At 36.8% G+C, this 21,944-nt stretch overlaps 1 protein-coding gene across 3 annotated transcripts in view; it reads left to right on the plus strand.

Annotated features, from left to right (window-relative positions):
* The window catches only part of LOC127853571 (collagen alpha-2(V) chain-like), a 44,683-nt gene extending 23,387 nt beyond the window's left edge, over positions 1–21,296 (plus strand). The window contains exons 3-13 of one of the 3 annotated variants that reach the window (XM_052388224.1): positions 846–922; positions 2,120–2,181; positions 5,311–6,441; positions 6,662–6,776; positions 8,137–8,262; positions 8,681–8,809; positions 9,436–9,552; positions 10,239–10,253; positions 15,229–15,345; positions 17,525–17,650; positions 19,182–21,296. In XM_052388224.1, coding sequence (XP_052244184.1) covers positions 846–922; positions 2,120–2,181; positions 5,311–6,441; positions 6,662–6,776; positions 8,137–8,262; positions 8,681–8,809; positions 9,436–9,552; positions 10,239–10,253; positions 15,229–15,345; positions 17,525–17,650; positions 19,182–19,891 — 2,725 coding nt within the window. In that variant the 3' untranslated portion in view covers positions 19,892–21,296. The remainder of the gene's footprint in view (positions 1–845; positions 923–2,119; positions 2,182–5,310; positions 6,442–6,661; positions 6,777–8,136; positions 8,263–8,680; positions 8,810–9,435; positions 9,553–10,238; positions 10,254–15,228; positions 15,346–17,524; positions 17,651–19,181) is intronic. The other 2 variants (XM_052388240.1, XM_052388231.1) reach the window with 2 other exon arrangements.
* Positions 21,297–21,944: the final 648 nt, after the last annotated feature.

The raw sequence follows: 21,944 nt of genomic DNA on the forward strand, positions 1-21,944 counted from the left end.
ACAGGCAGAATTTTGCATAATTGCATGGGGAGAAAAAGAATAAAACTGTGAAGATCTTGTTTAGGGATGATTGGATTTAAGAGCAACTTAATACCGCCATTATAATGCTCACGTCGAAGTTGGGGGAAAATTGTGTGTTCGGCAAGAAGTGCAGATATCTTCATTGATACAATGGCGCCACTGAGTTGATATCAGTTCTCAAAACTGCCATAGAATGTGTTCACACTATTTCGCTTCGAAATAGCTGAATGCAACGTTAACAATATTATATCGACGTGACGGAGAATTACGAATCATAAACAAGTAAAAACAGTGTGCAATACAGCGTGCAGTTTTTGCAATATTGTTAAATCTCTTTTTATGTTTAAATTTATATTGAAACCGGTTATAAAAACGCATGCACAGTGCACTCAAGTTCAATTTTTAATTGTCGGCACAGGTACTTATTGAAAGTACCGCGAGTACTCTTAAGTGTACAACAAAGAACCCATCCGTACTCTGGGACACTTTTTGCATACTTTCCTTTGTAGTATTTTTTAGAGTACCCGATGTTCTTTAAAGTAGTACTGAGCCGACATACACACTTGGCCCTGTGTAACGTCTCCCCATTAGTTTTTGGTTCATGTCTTACGAAAACTGAAAAAATGGTAACATGCCATATGCTTACAGCGAAGCCTCAGACCAGCCTGCGCACATGCGCGATTTGTTCACGAGTTTCCCATTCGCCTAATACGATAACGAAACCTTGCGTGACTTTATAGCGGACAGGGTGTTCCTCACTAGACTATACTGGAGCTACGCTTTGTCGCATATGCCATAAGACCCATTTTCGCATGTTGTTGCAGGCGTGTCTGGAAGATGGTGTGCGAAGAGAACATTATCAAGTGCTGTCCCGGCTACCAGGGTCCGAACTGCTCGGAAGGTAAAACAGCTTAAGAAAGGAAAATAAAGATAAACCCTTTTCACGTATTCACCACCCTTTCTTGGATTCTAGGATAATGACTACAGAACAATCTTGAAAATTTTCACTTATGCCATTGTTATTTAAAACTGCTAGTTTATAAGTTAAAACCACATGTAGGTGTTTATAGTGCGGTTCCTAAGGTTCAAGTTCTAATTTTGTTTTCATTTCATACTCTATGGCGCAAAACTTTACTATTTGATAGGCATGTCTTGATATCAAATAATTTATAAAAGATATCAACACAAGCGTTTATTTATGTAAAGAATTCGATATATGATGTGAGAAAATCAGTTTGTGATGTAAAGAAATTATTCACATATTCTGATATTAATACCTTTTTATATAATAAGTATGAAAATAATACACTTTGATATCAAGCATTCGATTTATTGATATTAACAAAATGTCCAAAAATACAAAAATAACAAAACGGCGTGGGTATTCTCAACTGTAAATTCTTCATTCTCAAATTTAAAGATGTATTGGCGAACACCGGCCAGATCACTTTTTTATCTGGCAGTTTAAAAAACTATTCCCGTGTGCAGTGTTTGTTTGTAAATCCCAGTATTGTAGTGTAAACGTGGAATTACGTAGATTTAGAATGTAACGAATGTTACACATTAACAGGTCCTGGTTTTCTGTACATACCGCTACCACTCATGTGTAATCATATGATTTATATTCAATCTATTGTAGAATTTAAGTTATTCACAGTAAGTTTTATACATGTAGAATTTTTAAACCAAGAGAAAACAGTTTAACTTACGAATGTGTTCATTTCGTAAAACATCCTTCTGTCATTCATGTATCTTAATCATATCAAATGTTATTAGCAACAAGTAGTTAAACCAAATGGGTTATTATATCAATTTAAAGAAACAGAACAACCGAGTACATGTACAAATAGACACCGACGTACAACCTCTCCGATTATACAATATACTTTGTTTCGATTAAAACCCTACCGGTAATAAACATGAGATTTAAAAAACTTGAACACTGCAAATTCTCAACCCAAACCGCAAAGCCAGCATATCAAAGAAATTGTATTCTTTTCTTGGCATCGCACGTAAAAAACAAACGAGCATGTGAATAGTTATTTATAAAGTGTCAAATTCTTTAGATTGGTTAAATATATATAATTCTCCTTTGCAGAATGTTTCAACTGTGATAAAATCAATGGTTTCGAACGAAGATTTATCGATATCTATTCAAAGGTAAGACTTGGTTATAGCTATTACGTGTTTGCGATGCATATTTTCCAAGATAACATTTGGAATGCCTCCATGAACAACATACTTGAATGCCGAGTCAGATAAAATATGTCGACTGTTATAAAACAGAAGTCGACAGTTTCCTGTGCTCACATTTGTAAAGAGTTACATTTGCTGTAAGTTGTTAGCGTAGTTAAATATATAATGTGCACCGCATCATGCGAAAACGTGTCTGACGCCATATCCGGTAGTCGCGCAGACTGGTAAGGAGCTATCCAGTCCGCTATTGGACCAAGAAGTCTTAGGTGACTTTAAGCTTGCAGCGTGGCTCCTGACCAGGCTGGACGCATATTACATAAGACCCGTTTGACGCGGCTCATATTACATTTTTGATAAATATTATGCTTTAAGTTGATGTTTATGATGTGTCAAAACATTAACAGACTATAATGAATGTGTAAGCAAAGTTAAGGTTTAATACTGTTATAAATAGAGGAATTTATTTCGTTTACAGTCAAACAAACGAATATGAAATTAAAATATGTATTCAATGTTCCTTTAGATTTCTCACAGGAACGTTTCTGATCGTAGCCTTTCTCGTTTATTTCGTGCTTAAATACGATCTGGTGTCTTTTTAAACGTGTTTATACGCTGCTGAAGTTTGCACTTGGTAGCGAGCTATTTAAAAATTGACAGATACGATTGCATACGATTGCGGTTTTGTATGTATACAACGCGTTATAATGTTGAACATTGTGTTCAAAAATTGTGTTGAAACAATTAAAAGTTAATTAAAATATCGTCAAATCAATTTAAACAATGAAAGGAAACTCAAGAATAAGCATGCAAATACTTTCATATAGACTGAACTAATGGTGGAGAGAAATGTAAACAAGAGGGCATGAAAGGCCCAAAGTCGCTCACCTGAGATAACAAGATATCATTTGGACAAATCTTCTGACCAAGTTTCATGTACATTGGAAAATAAATGTGGCCTCTAGAGTGTTAACAAGGTTTTACTCTAGCCAGATAAGGGAAAATGCCTCGCCCCCTGGCAGCCATGTTTTTTCAACCAACCGGCATCATTTTTGAATTCGTCCAAGATATTATTGGGATGAATCTTCAGACGAAGTTTCCTGAAGATCAGAAATAAATGTGGCCTCTAGAGTGTTAACAAGATTTTACTTTAGCCATATTAGGAAAAATGCCCCGCCCCTTGGTAGCCATGTTTTTCAAGCAAACGTAACCATTTTCGAGCTCATCCAAGATATCATTGAGACCAATCTTCCAACCAAATTTCATGAAGATTGGACAATAAATGTGGCCTCTAGAGAGTTAACAAGGCAAATGTTGACGGCGCACGACGGACGACGCACGATGGACAACGCTCAACGGACAAAAAGCGATCACAAAAGCTCACCATGAGCACGTTGTGCTCAGGTGAGCTAAAAAGGAGTCATCCGATATTAAATAGACTCATCTGAACTTTTGTTAACGCAGTCGCTATTCATTGATGCAAAGAGAGAATTTAGCAAATAAAAACCGTTCTTAAAATAGTTTGGATTACGCTTATCAGACTCGTACCCAGTCCCTGTGCAATGCCCCCCCCCCCCCCCCTGCTGGCTGTTGGGTTAGGATATTTTTTTTAATAATTGGCCTTAGGGAAATTTTTCTCTCATAAAAGTGCCCACATTACGCTTTCCATCAAATACAAAAAAAAAGAGCAGATGTGTTTTATTGTCCCCGAAAAACAATTGGATTAGCGCTTAAAGGGATCTTTTCACGCTTTGGTAAATTGACAAAATTGAAAAAAGTTGTTTCAGATTCGTAAGTTTTCGTTTTAGTTATGATATTTGTGAGGAAACAGTAATACTGAACATTAACCATGCTCTAAAATAGCCATTATATGCATCTTTTGACGATTTTAAAACCTAAAAATTATAAAGCGTTGCAACGCGAAACGATTGAATAATTTGGAGAGTTCTGTTTTTGTCGTTAAATTTTGTGAAACTACGAAGATTGCTTATATTATGTATAAAATACGTCAAGAATGTGTACTCGGCGGAATAGCTCAGTAGGTTAAAGCGTTTTTACTTCAGGACTCTGGCAGGACTCCAGGGGTCACTGGTTCGAAACCTGCTCCGGGCAATGTTCTTTTCCTTTTTTTTATTTTTTTTCTTGATTTTTTACTGGAGCTTTTATGATCCAATGTTTACATTTATCAATATAAAGCATTTAATGAATAAGTAAAAAAAATGCCAAAATCTGTGAAAAGGCCCCTTTAATCACTCGTCAGTGGATATAAGCCCAGAGCTCCAGATAACTTTTCTGAGTAATTGGGTAAATACCCACTACTTTTGAGTTTAATTGGGTATTTTCATTTTCAATTGGGTACAAAAAAGTCGGTTTCCACTACTTTACTTGACAATTGGGTATTTTTTTATTAAAATTGGGTATTTTCATTGTCTTAAATTCTCAAATGCTTACCTGAATGAGCTAGTTGAAGTTCCACTTGTAATTGATAAGTTTCAGAGATGTTGTGTAATTATGTGGATGTATCCATAATATACCAACCATGATATTTTTGTTGGTATTATCCAATAATCGTTGAAAGGTACGGCCAAACTAAACCATATAATGTGTGTAACTTAGTCAGATAAGCGGCTTCCTCACCTCGAATTGTTATCTATAGTTTTACGATGAAGAGCTTGAAGTTATTCCGAACTAACTTTAGTTGAAACCCATCGCAATCATTTTATCAGCATGGTGAATTAGACACAACTCGTCATAACGTTGTGATATGCTTGTTTCATGTGATCTGAAGACTAAGTTTTCCAACAGATCCCTGAAATGAGCTTTCAAAATAGATCGGTATAAATTATTATTAACTTTCCTTTTCCGTCTACACATAAATCAATGTATAAATATTCGTTGATTGATAAACCTCGTGTGACTGCACGCTTATTATTTTCTGATACTTTTCAGAAACTCCAGTGTTATTGCAAGTATGCATACAGACTGATTTTTTGTCTTCTTTTCCAAACAAACAAATATATTGCAATGCCAAATCCATGTCTGTTTTAAGCTATGCCGTGCACCAGATTCTTTATGTGTCTTTTTTTCAAATTTTAGATACAAAAGCTCGATGAAAAATGTTCCAATGTCAGTACAGGCGGCGGAGGTGATGGCGGCAACAATAGAGATTGTCAGTGTCCCGCAGGCGTCCGAGGTGAACGCGGTCCCGCGGGTCCTCCTGGTATCCCGGGTCCGCAAGGAACACAGGGACTGCGCGGCGAACCGGGGACACCAGGGATGCCCGGAAGTCAGGGTCTCGAGGGTCTTCCGGGAAGAGACGGAGTTTCAGGCACCAATGGGTTATCTGGACAGAAGGGCGATGCAGGTGAACCTGGGGCACCGGGTCCCGCTGGGCTCAGAGGGCTATCAGGAAGTGACGGATTAGACGGTCTTCCAGGCCGACCTGGGGATACCGGGCCTCAGGGTCCTCCGGGAATGAAAGGAGACCCGGGAACTCCAGGCCGTGACGGCATCCCAGGAAATGGCGGGGCTGGTATTAAAGGTGAAAAGGGAGACCCGGGTTTGCCTGGACGAGATGGTCTTCGTGGGTCTAAAGGTGAATTTGGAGAACCGGGAGCTCCAGGACTACAAGGCAATCCGGGTGTCGGCGGTATACCGGGCGAAAGGGGCCTAAAAGGAGAGCCGGGACAGAACGGTCTTCAAGGGCAGAAGGGATCTGATGGTCAATCTGGGCTCCCTGGACAAAAAGGCGACCCTGGACCTGTAGGCGAACCAGGGATACCGGGTTTACCCGGCCTGAGAGGATACCAAGGGGAACCAGGCAGTGATGGGCTGAATGGCTTCCCGGGTGCTGATGGAGCTCGTGGTATTGATGGCCTTCCCGGTCAGAAAGGTGACCGTGGTGAACCAGGACGGGACGGGGTATCCGGACCTGGTTCCGGTGGGCAGAAAGGCGAGCAGGGTATCCAAGGCTATCCCGGAATAGACGGTGACAAGGGTGAACCAGGAATTCCTGGTCCTCGGGGTATCGCAGGATTAAACGGAGCCAAAGGTGAGCACGGCGCTCCTGGGATCCCGGGACCCGAAGGACCCCCTGGTGTTGCTGGGATGGACGGTAGGACGGGACTGAAGGGAGAGCCAGGGTTCCCGGGCAAAGACGGTCGGCCAGGCGATGTAACGAAAATCGAGGAGAGCACGATTATTAGAGAGCTTCAAAACACTGTCAAGGTACCCATTTTGTAGTTGAAGTAACATATACGCTCAATTCCTCTCAACAAAAAGAACAGTACCTGGTATAGAAATGTCTGAGATATAAAATCGTCATTTTAAAATGTATCAATGTAGGCCTATTTCTCATAAAAATAACAGCTAAATCAGACAATTAAATCAGTTAACCATTTTCCTTCAGCATTTAATTTGTACCATAAAAACACGGTCCTTGTTGTAGAACCTGCAGACAAACTTGGAGAAGAACAACGTTATCCTACAGGGCACAACGACCCGCTTGGAGACGACCATCCGGGAACTTACGGAACTCCGTACTATCTGCAACAGCATTGCTAGTAAGAGAACATTGGTAATTGGGCTGCAATTAGACGACGTGTATAACTTGTCTGTTCTGTGCCAATAATTGGCGTGCTTTTTAAGGATACTTTTTGCAGAAAAAAAATGCAATCGCTATATATTTTTTTTTAATCTATTTCGCTTGATTATTATCAGAAAAACGAATCGATGTCTTTTATATGTGTAGTAGTCATAAGTGTGATTTCGCTTTGTTTGTATATACGTTATACATTCTTTTTTGTCCCCTACCGGTTTCATCGGAGGGGACTTATGGTTTGCACTCCGTCTGTCAGTCTGTCTGTCTGTCTGTCCGTCACACTTTTCTGGATCCTGGGATGACTTTAAAAGTTCTTCATATTTTTTCATGAAACTTGAAACATGGATAGATGGCAATATGGACATTATGCACGTTATTTCATTATGTTCCTACGTAACACATCTGGTTGCTATGGCAACAAACAGACTAGAAATACTGCTGAAAATGGTGGTTTTCTGGATCCTGCGATAACTTTAAAAGTTCTTAAAGGGATCTTTTCACGGTTTGGTAAATTGACAAAATTGAAAAAAGTTGTTTCAGATTCGCAAATTTTCGTTTTAGTTATGATATTTGTGAGGTAACAGTATTACTGAACATTTACCATAGTCCAATATAGCCATTATATGTATCTTTTAACGATTTGAAAACCTAAAAATTATAAAGCGTTGCAACGCGAAACGATTGAATAATTTGGAGAGTTCTGTTGTTGTCGTTTAAATTTACGAAACTACGATGATTGCTTATATAAGGTAAAAAATGCTTAAATTGTGTATTCGCGGCGGAATAGCCGAGAGGGCTAATGCTTTTTTTACTTCAGACTAACTCCAGGACTCCGGGGGTCACTGGTTCGAGCCCTGGTACCGGCTACTTTTTTTCTTTTTTTAATTTTATTCTTGATTTTTTACTGGAGCATTTAAGATCCAATGTTTACATTGATCAATATAAAGCATTTAATGACAAACTTCAAAATATGCCAAAATCTGTGAAAAGGCCACTTTAATATTTTTTCATGAAACTTTCAACATGGATAGATGGCAATTGGACATTATGCACGTCATTTCATTTTGTTCCTACGTCAAAAATTGTGGTTGCTATGGCAACAACAAAAAATAAAATAAAAATTCTGACAATGGTGGAATTTCTGACAATGGTGGAGCCGGTAGGGGACCATATTGCTTGACAATAGCCTTGTTATCTTTGACATTTGTTTAAACGTGTCATTTGCTCATCCGTCCCTTTAACTGCTGACTCCATTGCTTCTGTCTCTTTAAAGTGATCATTTAAAATACCGTAAGATTCCAACATAGTATCTCGATTGCCAGGTTGTCGGTTAAACTGCACCGAGGAGAGCTTCCTTTGCAGCTGCGGAATGTGCATCCCCCGGAAGTTCCAGTGTGACGGCTTCCCGCAGTGTCCTGACGGCACCGATGAGGACCCAAACATCTGCGGTGAGCCCCATGCGTCCTTCATGTGAATAGCACTGTGATCATACTCACGTTTACCATTCTCTAGATTCTTTGGGAATTAATTATACTCGTTAACAAAATATAGCGTAGCGTAAACCCAGTCTCAACCCAGCGAAAGATGATTATTAGGAGGAGGATGATAAGAGGGAAGACAGGGGAGTGGGGCCAACATGATGTACCAATGGAATCACCTTTAATGTTAGTATAGATACAACCGAACAACATGTTGTAGATCGCCTCCGCATCACAACACCACAACAATAGCCGCTCAAAAATGTAGAAGATGGTCTTCCAATGAGACATGCATATTTCTATTAAAGATGCTGATAACGTCAACATTCCCGACCATTGCATGCGCCAAGCATTTGGAAAACTGATGTTTTCTGCATTCCTATTTCAGAATACGTGTGCCAGCCGGTTGTGGATTTCAAGTGCACGTCTTCCGGCCGCTGTATCCCGGCGGCCGACGTGTGTAACGGGAAAGTCGACTGTCCAGACGGGTCCGACGAGAACACGGTAAACTGCACGAGTAAGTAGCGCATGCTCTCCGTTTCAAGTTTCACTTTTACGTTATAATTTATTCGAGAAGTTTTAATCCTTATTCTTTATATAAAACAGTGCTTTTAACTCTGCTATATTTTAAAATTAGAATGCGCACAATTATACCTGCTTGGAATTCTTAAATAACTTGCGTACCGGTCTATTGAAATCGCTGTTTACCTCTCCGACTTTCATTGAGCAAATACAAGAGCAGTTTAGCTTTCAATACTAATTAAAAAATGTACATACAAAAAATCTATGGATGGTTTGTGTAAAAGTTTGAGTAAATGTTTAAAAGCACCAGTGTAAAGCAATCATGCATTCAAACAATTGATGGTATTATGCGTGAGAAAAGCGAAAAATAGGCTAAGAGGTATAATGTAAAACGCTATAGGAACTTAGTTTATTGAAGGGGTGTACAATATTTCAATTAATTACGTAATAAGGCCAGCTTTGCTCCTAATGAGATAGTTGCATTCAAACATAGACAGCTTATAAAGTCTAAATCGCCTATTCGTTCCCATGAACCATGACTTCTACTGTCTTCGCAAATAGCATTGAGTCCAAGCTTGGCGCTAATAAACGATTATCATCAGAATGGTTCTTCCTCTTCAGTTAACAGTTGCACGGAGGGTGGGTACCCATGCAGGGACGGCTCCAAGTGTATCGCACGCGAGGAGCGCTGTGACGGCAAGGAGGACTGCTCGGACGGAAGTGACGAAGAGCAGTGTAGTAAGTACCTGACACGTTGAAGAGCGGCAGACACGTGACTGTTGCACCTGATTTAAGGGCGTAACGGGATTATTATATATGTAAAAGATGCCTGAGAATTCACTGTAAAATGAGCAATTTTGAGTAGGTCATAAGCCGTTTGTTTGATGTTATCTATCGTTTGTTTTTTGAAGATTTAATCGGTGTTGAATGTATTAGAGGAGTCAACTGGTTGCCGAGATAAAAAATATATGGCTTATTTACTCATTTATTAAAATTGTGCTTTAGTATTGTATTGCCATGCGTTTAGTTCAGTGTATGCTTTATTTGAACACGAATCACATTGGATGACTGTAATAACTTTTAATGTGTAGTTTGTTTGAGTACTAGATATTCATTTCTCAACACGATAAATCTTATATTCTGTTTAACATAAAAACACAGTGACACTTGCTGAGTCCATACTGATACTGATATAAGTCACAATCCGACTAATGTAGGCAACGACATAGAGTAAAAAATCGTATGAATGTATATATGCATGGTTTAGTGATCTCAGTGAGCGAACACTGCTAGTAGCTAGGGCAACTTAGCGTAGTATCTAAAATACTTTAATTAGGACCAATTTCAATTTTAAAAACCAGAATTCATGTTAAGCTCATGTACGAATGCCTATACTAACCGTAGAATGTTCATGTTGTCAACAGATGGCAGTTCCCGAGGTAAGAGGTAACTCAAAGTAGTTTGGTCGGACGCGACGGCTCCTCAGCTACTGGTTTCTAATTTACGAACGTTCGTGTTAGCACTCACTTGTTTAAGAAACGTGTTTGTTAACGTACGATAATTTAAAGTACCAATTTTATATTTCCTTTGGTAGCTCAGAACTGCGTCGCGTTCAATATGGGATGGTTTTCTTTCTTTATCGTTGCGTCAAACCTATACATATATGATTTACCATTCTGATCTTTTTTCTTATGTACCGGTATGCAAGTATATGCATATTCTCAAAGTTTCTCTCTTACTTTAATATATTTTTTTATATAGCTTTTTGGGTGGTGGTCTAGTGGAACTAACAGTAAATAATGTCCATCGTACCTGCACTTACTCAGTCAACATTCTACTTCGTTTCAGTTTTCATTAACCCATTTATGCCTAGTGGACTCTCCCATCCTTCTAAATCTGATCAATTTATTTCCAAAATTAGGAATGTCTAGTATATTTATTTCTATATTAAGAATATTTCTTACAGAAATTCCTTCAAGCAAACAGCGCAGACCCTGATGAGACACCGCATCATGCGGCGTCTCATCTGGGTCTACGCTGTTAGCCAAGGATTTTTTTCTAGGCGCTAGGCATAAATGGGTTTAACTATGGCAAGCGAAATGCACATTAATTCCTTAAACCACGGTTTAACAGTTAACTATATAGTTAAGATACTTTGAACCCGGGTTCAAAGTGCCGTTTGCACATTAAATCCTTAAACCCGAGTTCAAGAGTTTGAACCGCAGTTCAAAGTGTGTCTAAAAATAGATAAAATCTGTTATCTGAGACAACCAATTAGCGGAGCTTAAACCACAATTAGCTATATATAGAAAGTAAATGCCGCGATTTCATTGGTCCTCTCTTAACTATAGGGTTAAGAGACTTTAAACTGCGGTTCAAAGTCTTAAACTGCGGTTAAGAGGCGCGGAATGCACATTAATTATTTAACAGTTAATTATATAGTTAAGAAATTTTGAACCCGAGTTCAAAGTGCCGTTTGCACATTAATTACTTAAACCCGAGTTCAAGAGTGTAAACTGCGGTTCAAAGTCTTAAACTGGGGTTAACAAGCGCGGAATGTACATTTATTATCTAACTGTTGAATATATACAGTAATAATACTAGTTGTTAATTCATGTTGTCGTTTTATTACCAAATTTATGGATGTAATCGCTAAATTATCTCAATTTCTTAACCCAGAAGTGGATAGTTCCGATTTATTTACGGAACCACTGTATTGATAAATATGAAAAAACACTAGTTTAATAGTATAAATCCTTTATTAATCAAAATCATATGTTCAACCTCTCCTATACCACTTTACCATTGTAACGATTTGGAAACAGACCGGACTAAACATCCGTATTAATAATAATAATCACAACAAATAAAAGCTTTATTTTCAAAACGTTACACAAAAAAGAAAAATGGAAAAATGACATGTCAACATTTTTTATGACAATTTAACTTAACTAATACAAGAATAATGGTTATGCATTAATTAAAAATAATTTAACAAAGCGGGATGCTAAGAGTTCTTTATCGACGCACTCCCACTCAATGAGGTCTATTAATGTATAAAGTTTCAAACTGATGCTATTAATACTTTTTAACGAGACAAACGACGGACAAGTGATCCCTATAAGAAAACATTGGGTAGAAAACAATATTAATGCACAGTATTCGATACAAAAGCATTTGTTCGTTAACAGAAAATACTATAAGTGTAACATAATTATACTATGTACAACAACCTCAAGGTAGAAACAATGTAATACAAATTTGTAGTTAATTAAATAAATAAACTATAAAATGAATCATAAACATAATAGTCTCGCGTTCTGAGAAAACTGGACATAATGCTGGTGCGTAAATTGTCATCCCAGATTAGCCTGTTCAGTCCGCACAGGCTAATAAGGGACGATAATTTCCGCTTTTATGGAATGTTTCGTTTAAATGATGTCTCTTCTTAGTGAAAATCCAGATAAGGCGGAAAGTGTCACTTTACGCACAAGCATTATGCCCATTTTTCTCAGAACACGCCACAATTATGCATGTTCAAAACCATTTCTAGCTACATTTTCCCACATTCTCTTTCACTATTGCTTTAACTTATATTTTTATGGGACCGTTTCATCAAAGATCGTACGACAATCTTAATTTATAACTTTAATTTAAAAACTAAAAATATACAAGCTGTTGATAAATAGCTCCGCAAGATATAAGCCATCGGTAAGAAAATGATGAAATAAATGATTTTACTTGAAATAAGCAAAAATATGCTTCGGTCTGTTAAAATAATGTTTCTTTGAAATTCGTATCGTATTCTAAATTTGTCGTACGATGTTTGATGAAACGGGCCCATAAGAATATAAGTTAAAGCAAGAATTTGACAGTGATCTCAGCTATATCATACTCTTGGACACACTCAAATACTGTTTACAGAAAATACTATATTTGTAACATAATTGTACTATGTTCAACAACCTCAAGGTAGACATAAGTGTAATACAAATTTGTAGTCAATGAAATTAACAAACTATAAAATGAATCATTTACATAATTGTGTCGCGTTCTGAGAAAACTGGTCATAATGCTGGTGCGTACATTGTTATCCCAGATTAGCCTGTGCAGTGTGTAAACTAGGAATAAATCGGCTTTTTGTGGAGATAAATAACGAAATACACTTTTGTACAAAGTCTACATCTTAACGTTTATTTTTCGATCGTAATCACCTACCATTTATTGACCTTTTTGCCATTCAATAAAGCATACACTTAAATTAAAAGTACGCTTTATGGAATGGCAAAAAGGTCAATAAATAATAATGCCGGTTTCACGGTCCTGAACAAGGGGTTTCCGCGCGTATATATGAAAAAAAACTGCATATTTTACAAATTGAGCTGTCTTTGCATGTACTTGTATATTGAAATCTGTTTACTAGTGATAATGAGTGACAACAATCTAGCATTTAATGATACCATAAATCTATACTTTTAATTTATTTCTCGCAAGTATTTTATATCCCTATTGTGATCAAACGTGATTGCTTGTTTTCATGATATTTCGAACACTGCAGTAACGTACGATCTTTAAACGTAATAGCAGAGGTTACATTTGCCAGTACCCGTTAAATACGTTATTATTATGTTAAAACTGGCTAGTATATATACTATAATACTATGTAGTTCATGTTCATCCATGACAAAATAGCCAATTTAAGTTCACCTTTTCGGAAAATTATTTAAAATCATTCAACTTACAGAATTTGTATTTCAAAACATTATCATGGCATTTGTTTTCAATCAGCAATTTTTGTATTTGAAAATAATAAAGCCTTCTATTTCCATGTGCGCATTTCAAAACATAACTCATTCAATCAGTTCTGGTTAACTTTTTGCTGCATTTATCCCCCCCCCCCCCCCTGTAAGCATAATACAAAAGCTTTCTTACTAAAACGTTGTAACTTTATTCCTTTACCTAATGTATACCTTAGACACTTATCATTTTGTTTTTAGTGGGGCATTATGGAAAATTAAATACAAATTTATCGAAACTGCTGATTTTCCAGAGCTGATTGACATACTGTACACTAATCCGAATCGACTGTATTTCGGTTAGGGGTATTTCTATCAGATTTATACCACAAAAGGATCACAAAGAAAATATATAAATATAACCTTATTTTCTGCAATAACCTCGCACTTTTGACGAAGTCTGCGTTGTCTGCAAAACCACTTTGAAGTTTTCTTTCTATATCTTGGAATGCTGTTTCAAACGTACGTAATAATTCACTAACTTCATCCGCCGCTATCTTGATAGAAATGCGCCAGGAACAAAACAATATCACATGACGAAATTGGTTAATAATTAATGTGCAGAGACAACCGAACACCTAAAAGTCTTAACCTATTTTTCAAAGTCTTCAACTGCGGTTTAAAGTCTTAAACTGGGGTTAAGACGCGCGGAATGCACATTAATTATTTAACAGTTAACTATAGAGTTAAGAGACTTTGAACCCGAGTTCAAAGTGCCGTTTGCACATTAAATCCTTAAACCCGAGTTCAAGAGTTTGAACCGCAGTTCAAAGTGTGTCTAAAAATAGATACAAATCTCTTATCTACATAATTCAGAGACAACCAATCAGCGGAGCTTAAACCACAATTAGCTATATATAGAAGGTAAATGCCGCGATTTCATTGGTCCTCTCTTAACTATAGAGTTAAGATACTTTGAACTGCAGTTCAAACTCTTGAACTCGGGTTTAAGGATTTAATGTGCAAACGGCACTTTGAACCCGGATTCAAAGTCTCTTAACTATATAGTTAACTGTTAAACCGTGGTTTAAGGAATTAATGTGCATTTCGCTTGCCATATTTAACATGGCCAATTCAACTCAAAAATTATTTTAATAATTGTGTCCTATAAATGATTTATGTGGTAGAGTTCCAAGTGTGGAATCGAAGTTTTTTTAGTGTGTTTCTTCATTCATGGGCTAAAACTCAATTATGTGTATCGTTTCAAAACGTGCCGCTGATTAAAATGATATTAATGGGTTATTTTACGTTAGGCAAATATTTGTGCACGTTTCGTTGTTATTGCATGAAAACTTTATTAGTCAATATTAATAATTTTTTCAGGATGTGTATCTCCCACGGCATATAATACAACATTTTATTCGCATGTAATATGTTATTGTATCGTTTCGTTCAGTTTATTGCTTTTGTATGTCGATATTACAAGTATATGTTTCCCGAAAAGTATAACATTTAAAACTCATTATACTTTAAACGATTAAAAGTGATTATATAGGAGAAAATGACAAACAAAAAGGCGTTTATTTGTTCTTGAACGTGGTGCAATAATTTATACGTATTTAACAGGTCAGTGATCATGCGACCAATTGTTTCTCTCAGTGCTTTGATTTATATCCAGAGTGCAGGCCGGACGAGTTCACTTGTGGGAACGGGGATTGTATCCCTAAGCGAGAAATGTGCGACGGCGATCCTAACTGTCTCGACGAGAGCGACGAAAGCAAAACCGTTTGTACACGTAAGTTTAGCCAAATTTATAAAACCCGCTACACTTGCTATATTTAACTTTAAACACACTCTAAAGGGTATTTCTGACCAAATAAAGGCAAAAAATGTTTCGTGATTTATTAAATATTTGATATCAGTTGAGGTACATTGGGATTGTATTTACCTAGCGAAGTAAGAACTTCAGGGCATACCTTTGTGCCCTGCTTCGCTTCTTGGGCAGAGACGTTTCATTTGATACAAATGATAATCATATGACTACACAGGTCTGCTAGAGTAAATACAGTGGACCATACATCTTTTTGTTTCAATATTGATAAGTTTATTTTTACTGTGGAGAACATAGCTCTATTAGTATTGAAGGAATTTGTAATTAAAGCATAATAATGTTAATTGATTAATCATATTGATAGATCTTGGATAGGAATGGTTACACTTACTTGTTTGCAAAAGGGACAGTGTTACGGGTAAACACACTTTATTCGTCACTAAGCGTTACAACGCTCCTTTATAATTAAAGTGATATTATGGGCATTTTTCACTGTTGAATTGAGCTGAAAAGAATTTACAGGTCTAAATAGTTAGTTAAAATGTGGTTACTGACCAATTATCTGCAACTCATCTTGCTACCAGTTGTTTATAAAATATTTTTTATATTCGATATTCTTACGTGACTCACCCAGTCCTCTAAGCCGAAATGATCCGTAAAACAAAATTGTGTGGTTGTGTCGTATGAACGAATCTGAACTAAAACTAAATTTAGGTTCACATCGTACATGCATGAACAGTTGTCAAACGAAAGTACGGTTGATATTCAAATGCTTTATTTTTCTCTTTCCGGGATATTGTTTACGTATGTTGATGCTGCATTAACAAATATATGTGTATATGAAGTGAAAACACCAAAAATAAATAACGGTTGCGATAGAAACCTATATACTGTAAGATGCCCATATTACTGTAAGATCGTTTGCGTGTGACAACATTATGTAGCAGGTGTATTTTCAGGTCACTATATATTTACCCTGCATTACTCAATGCTGAAGCGACAGCATTAAACTAAAATAAATGCAACATTTTGCACATAAATACATATTTAATCATACCTTTTCTAAAAGATCATTCATAACTGAATTGATTTAAAAAATAAAAAGGTATGTCATGAGAACCAAGAAAGAACTTTACTCGAATCAAAATGGACTGTGTCCTCACCTCTTATGCTATAGTCTGGTTGAGTCGTGGGTAATTTTCATAAAGTTGTTACATCACAAATATTTTATAAATATATGACTATGAATCATTATGAAAATAATAATTAACCTTTCTTGTTTAAGATTTGTTCCTTTTTTCCATATGTTTATCGTCTTTTATCATCAAAATAATCGACTGTGTCGATAGTGTAATACTACCATCATGAAAATAAGCTTCCGGTTGATTCGTGGGTTCTGATTGGCCGCCAGAATTTCAAGATTTGCATACTATAAATAGCCTTTAAACTGACCTTGCATGACAGGTTAATTTCTTGTGAAAAAATATCAACAGACGATGAAGCATGGTAATTACTTCTAAATAAACGATTTTGTGTTATTTTGAAACACTATATGAACAGTACATAAATGAGGAAATATTTCATACCGACCTATCAAGTTATGATGAATTACACTATTTACTTGTTTTTGACACATTTTTGATCGGAAAAAATAGTGACCGTGTCAAAACATTTTTCCGTAACGAACTGCATCATGTGCGAACATTCTATCGCGAGATTTCAGGCGATTTCTATACCCACGAATCAAACAGAACCCACGACTCAACCAGTAACAACCACTGGCTAATCTTCAGAAAGAGGTATCCGCCAAACCGCCTTGTTTCATCCAGAAGTCTCAAATCTTAAACATGACATTGATATGTTAGTGCATATCAATGACTTACCTAACAATAAAACAGTAATTATTAAAAAGAACAAAACAACAAGTGTTAAACCATAATACGATATCTTAAATCAATTCACTTTGATTTATTTGGAGAGTACAGCAACGCAAATTTATGCAAATTTACATGAAAATTTAATTCAGTTGAATGTAAACTTATAATAACTTCAGAATAGTGTTTTATTTTACCGGTAACCACTTTTTATTTTGCAAGCTACTTATTATGTACAATTATCTATCTCGCTCTGGTTCCCCAAACAGGGCCGGTCGTATGTCCCGAGGGCCAGCGTCCGTGCGCTAACGGCATTGGCTGCATAAACCGTGAACTGTTCTGTGACGGCAAGATTGACTGTAAGGACCAATCGGATGAGGCCCCCGGCATCTGTCGTACGTACACGCGTACTTAAATATAAAGTGATAGTTTATGTATAGAGATCTTTAAGATAAATTGGGTCATGACGATACTGTACCACCAACTGTTGTAAAACAGTGTCTGCCACTGGGATTTTTAAATGGGAAACTGCAAGAATATGAGATCTTATGTAAAAAAATGCACAATGTGTTGATTTGCTTTTATACCAGTTAGAAGCTGTTTTTGTAATCTCATATACTTAAACATATGTTCATAAATACCTTGATACCGCATTGGTCATAGCTTCGGCAAATGAATTAAAATGTGTGCAGTTAATGAGAAAATCATTTAAATTGGATATATTGGACGAATGTATTCCTCCCCTTTAGTTTTGCGTGATAAATAGTTTGCAGTGGATAAAAACATGTGTTTGGAAAAGCTTAGGCAGAACGAACAATGCAGACGTATTGTCACCAAAGTCTCTTTGGATATGTAAACCGTATAACGTGAACTGGTTCCAGCATTTATATTGACTGATCCATTCAGAGCATATATTGTGCATTTTAAATAGCAGTAGAATATTAGTTAGAACTTAGTCTTACATCTGTGGTTATAATTTGAACAACACTTGGGCTTATGAAACCATAAAAAACCAAGAGGCTGCTACTGGTGTATGCATGCATATATATGCATTGAATGGATGCCTAGCAATATATCTGTGCTCAGTTGATGGAATGGTTGTACTAACAGAAGAGTGCTATACGCGCATAAAACATGTACATCTTTATATTTACTGTCTAGAAAACAATAATGACATGTTTTTGCAGTAATTCAACTATTTTCTATCTATTTACATCTAATCCCTATGTATTTAAATTGCAGTATTGTTATAGAACATTATGGACAATAATCCATCGCAGAGCTCTGATAGTGTGTGACACTTTGCACCTTATTCTTAGATTTCATGTTTTGGTCTTTTATTGTATGTCATAGGACAGTTGTTTTAAATTCATATAATTTATAAAGTGTTGAATTGATGTTCATTGACAAGATAGTCGGCATCACATCTGATGTTGGATAAAAAACAAACACTTTTAAACGACCCATTATAGTTGTGTTCTTATGACGCCGTTGCAAAAGGGGACACTTTTGTCAATTCGTTTGGAAGCTGTTAAAGCAATCACAAATACATGTTTAATTAACGGTATTAGTGGCACAGAATTTAAAAAGTACAAAATTATAAAAGATAATTGCACCACAACATACATGTTCTGTTCAATATGGTAAATGTTGATTGCTAAAGCAGCATCTGCAACTGGTTTCATTCCTTTTGGCAGCTAGCGTAAAGTCTTTACGCTTTACAATATCCAAGAACCAAGAATTTCGCTATAATATCTAAACATAGCCTATTTTATCTTTAAGAGAAATGTTTACTCATTTTCTAAATATATAATATATCTATCTATTTTTCTTATGCTGGGGTGTTTGTTTAACTGGTTGGCTAGATTGTCCCCTGTAGTTTTTCTATAGCTGACTTCCTCGCGTTAACTAAAGTAACTATTGCAGCAAAGCCAAGCCCGACACCAATTCGAATAGAGACCCCGGCAGTCACAACCACGACCCCGATCACAACCACGACCACGATCACAACCACGACCCCGATCACAACAACTAAGACTCCAACCACAACCACTGCAAGCACAAGCTCTCGGGCGACCCCTACCAGTACATCCATCACCAGTACCACCGAGGATATATTCGACGGGTCTGGTGACGTGCCTACGTGCGAGAAGTTGTACGCGAGCTTGAAAGAGTCTAACTTCCCCGGCGGATTCCCACCGCCTCTCAGCCCGGATCAAGCTGTTACCGCGGAATTGTGTCAGTTTTTGCTGGAACATACCCAAAAAAGATGTGAAACGGAGGACATTCCTTTATGCGAGTTAATAGAGGGTCTTACAAGTTTGCCTAACGTCAGCGGCAGACGCAGACGACACAAACATCCGGTGAGCGATGACGTTGACATGAAAGGCGCATTGAATGACGCAGCGGCGGTGACAGGCGAAGTGTTTGATGTTAACGAATTCTCGGACTTGTCATTCGTCGAAAACAACGACACAAAACCTGCTGATCTGAAATACGACGTCGATGCAATCTCCCAGAAGCAAAGGGCATCGGCCGTCGTTGCACAAAGCTCCGCATGCGCGCTTGCTTGTCTATATCTCTCACATGCTTTGACTCTGCTTGGCTTTGTTATAGGTGCGTTTACGCGGACTTAACAAAACGTTTAGAAATGTTCTTAACATAAATCGTGTTAATTTATATCAACAAGGTCAGTACCAAAATGTGCCATATGTGTTTATACCTGTATTTTTTTTATTTGCATCTATCGCCAAAGTAGCTTCTTGCATTGCTTATGTTGATTGATTAAATGAGTCGCGTTCTGAGAAAACTGGGCATAATGCATATGCGTCAAGTGTCGTCCCAGATTAGCCTGTGCATTCCGCACAAATACCATAAAAGCGGAAAGTGTCGTCCCTGATTAGCCTGTGCGGACTGCACAAGCTAATCTGGGACGAAACTTTCCGCACATGCATTATGACCAGTTTTATTATAAGCTAAAATATTCGTAATACGTTTTCAACTATCTTTCCACGGAAACTAATACAATCAGCATTTGTAAATTTGTCATGTTTGGATGTATTTGCAATATATTTTGCTAAATATATGCACCATTATTGTTGGATGATTTACCTGATTTGTGTCTTTTGGTTGAATTGCGAGTATCATTTCAAAATTGTTTGTTTAGTCGGTTAACCCTCAAATGTTAAATAATAGGCATTTCTCAGTCTCTGGCAATTTCCAATGACGGTCGGTTTCTTCCTTGTGTTAATAATATGTTTATGTGTTATTTTACGTAAATGCGAGATAGAGACTAGTTTCAAAGTGTTATGTTCGCAATAAAAAAAGAAAATTATTGATCAATTCAAGAAACATGATTTAACATATATGTTATATACATCTTTGCCTGGTTTTCTGAAGTACAAAGCATGAACAAGAATGCTGGGTAACCTTTTCACACTAATCCCAATCTTTATATCTATATATGTTTGACATAATCATTATGCGCTCGTGATCTCTAAACTTTCAATGACTCACTTGTTAACGACATTTAGGTGCCAGCATTCGGACGAGGGCGGGGCGCGGACTGCTTAACTCCACTACCAAAAAATCAGGACGTTCATTTCATATTCCTGCGCGATGAAAAATAGTGCGTCATATATTTTAAAATCCGTGTTGTGGAATAGTCATTTACGAACACAGTTCTGTGTAGATTTTGTTGAAACACAGTCATTTTTTATGTTACATATGAATGTATAAGTATTATGTATTCAATAGCTATGTAGACCGTATATGTGATGTGCTTGTAACAAGCCTTATTATAAGTTACATTGATGTTTTTTACAAAACAATAAATAATTTTGCAAGTGTATATACATTGATGAGATTATTATTGGAAGTGTTATTATTATAGCGTGTTTACGTTAGAAACAATAACAGTGCGATATAGCATTATTTGCATTTGTATTTTTTATGCGAAATACTGGTCAATTTTACTAAATACTGTTAACGTCACGGGAAGCTTTTCATTTGAATCAGCATTTATATTAAACATATTTTTTATTACCATTTTTACTATTTTCGTGAAATGATAAGGTTGATTAAGAGTATAGCTGTTATATTCAACATATAAATACCTCAGCATAGATGCATTAATTTATGACAAATGTTTTAATGTTAAATTTTCATGTTCCATCATATGACAGAATATGTTGTTTCCAACAGATTGCTGCAACTAACGTACGTAGCATACAACTTGCGCAGTGTGTAAAATTGTTTCTAAACATGTTAAGTCTGTTTGTTGGGGAAAAAGACTTCTGTACATTAAATGAGTCGCGTTTTGAGGAAACTGTGGCTTAACCCTTTCAGTGCTGGAACTGAATTTTAAAGGCCTTTGCAAACAGTTCGGATCCAGATGAGACGCCACAGAAAGTGGCGTCTCATCAGGATTCAAACTGTTTGCTATTCTGAAAGTATTCTTTGAAAAAAATCAAAGAAAATGCTAATTTTAGAAATTCAGCAGACGACATTTTTGCAGACAACAAATTTCCCAGCATGCAAAGGGTTAACGCATGTATGTAGTGTCGTCCTAGATTAATATGTGCTGTCCACACCGGCTAATCAGGGACAACACTTTCCGCCTACACAGGATTTTCCTTTAGAAGAGACCTCATTTAACGTAAAATCCCTTTAAAGGGAAAACGTCGTATC

Source organism: Dreissena polymorpha, chromosome 1 (assembly GCF_020536995.1).
Source record: "Dreissena polymorpha isolate Duluth1 chromosome 1, UMN_Dpol_1.0, whole genome shotgun sequence".
Taxonomy (NCBI): Eukaryota; Metazoa; Mollusca; class Bivalvia; order Myida; family Dreissenidae; genus Dreissena; species Dreissena polymorpha.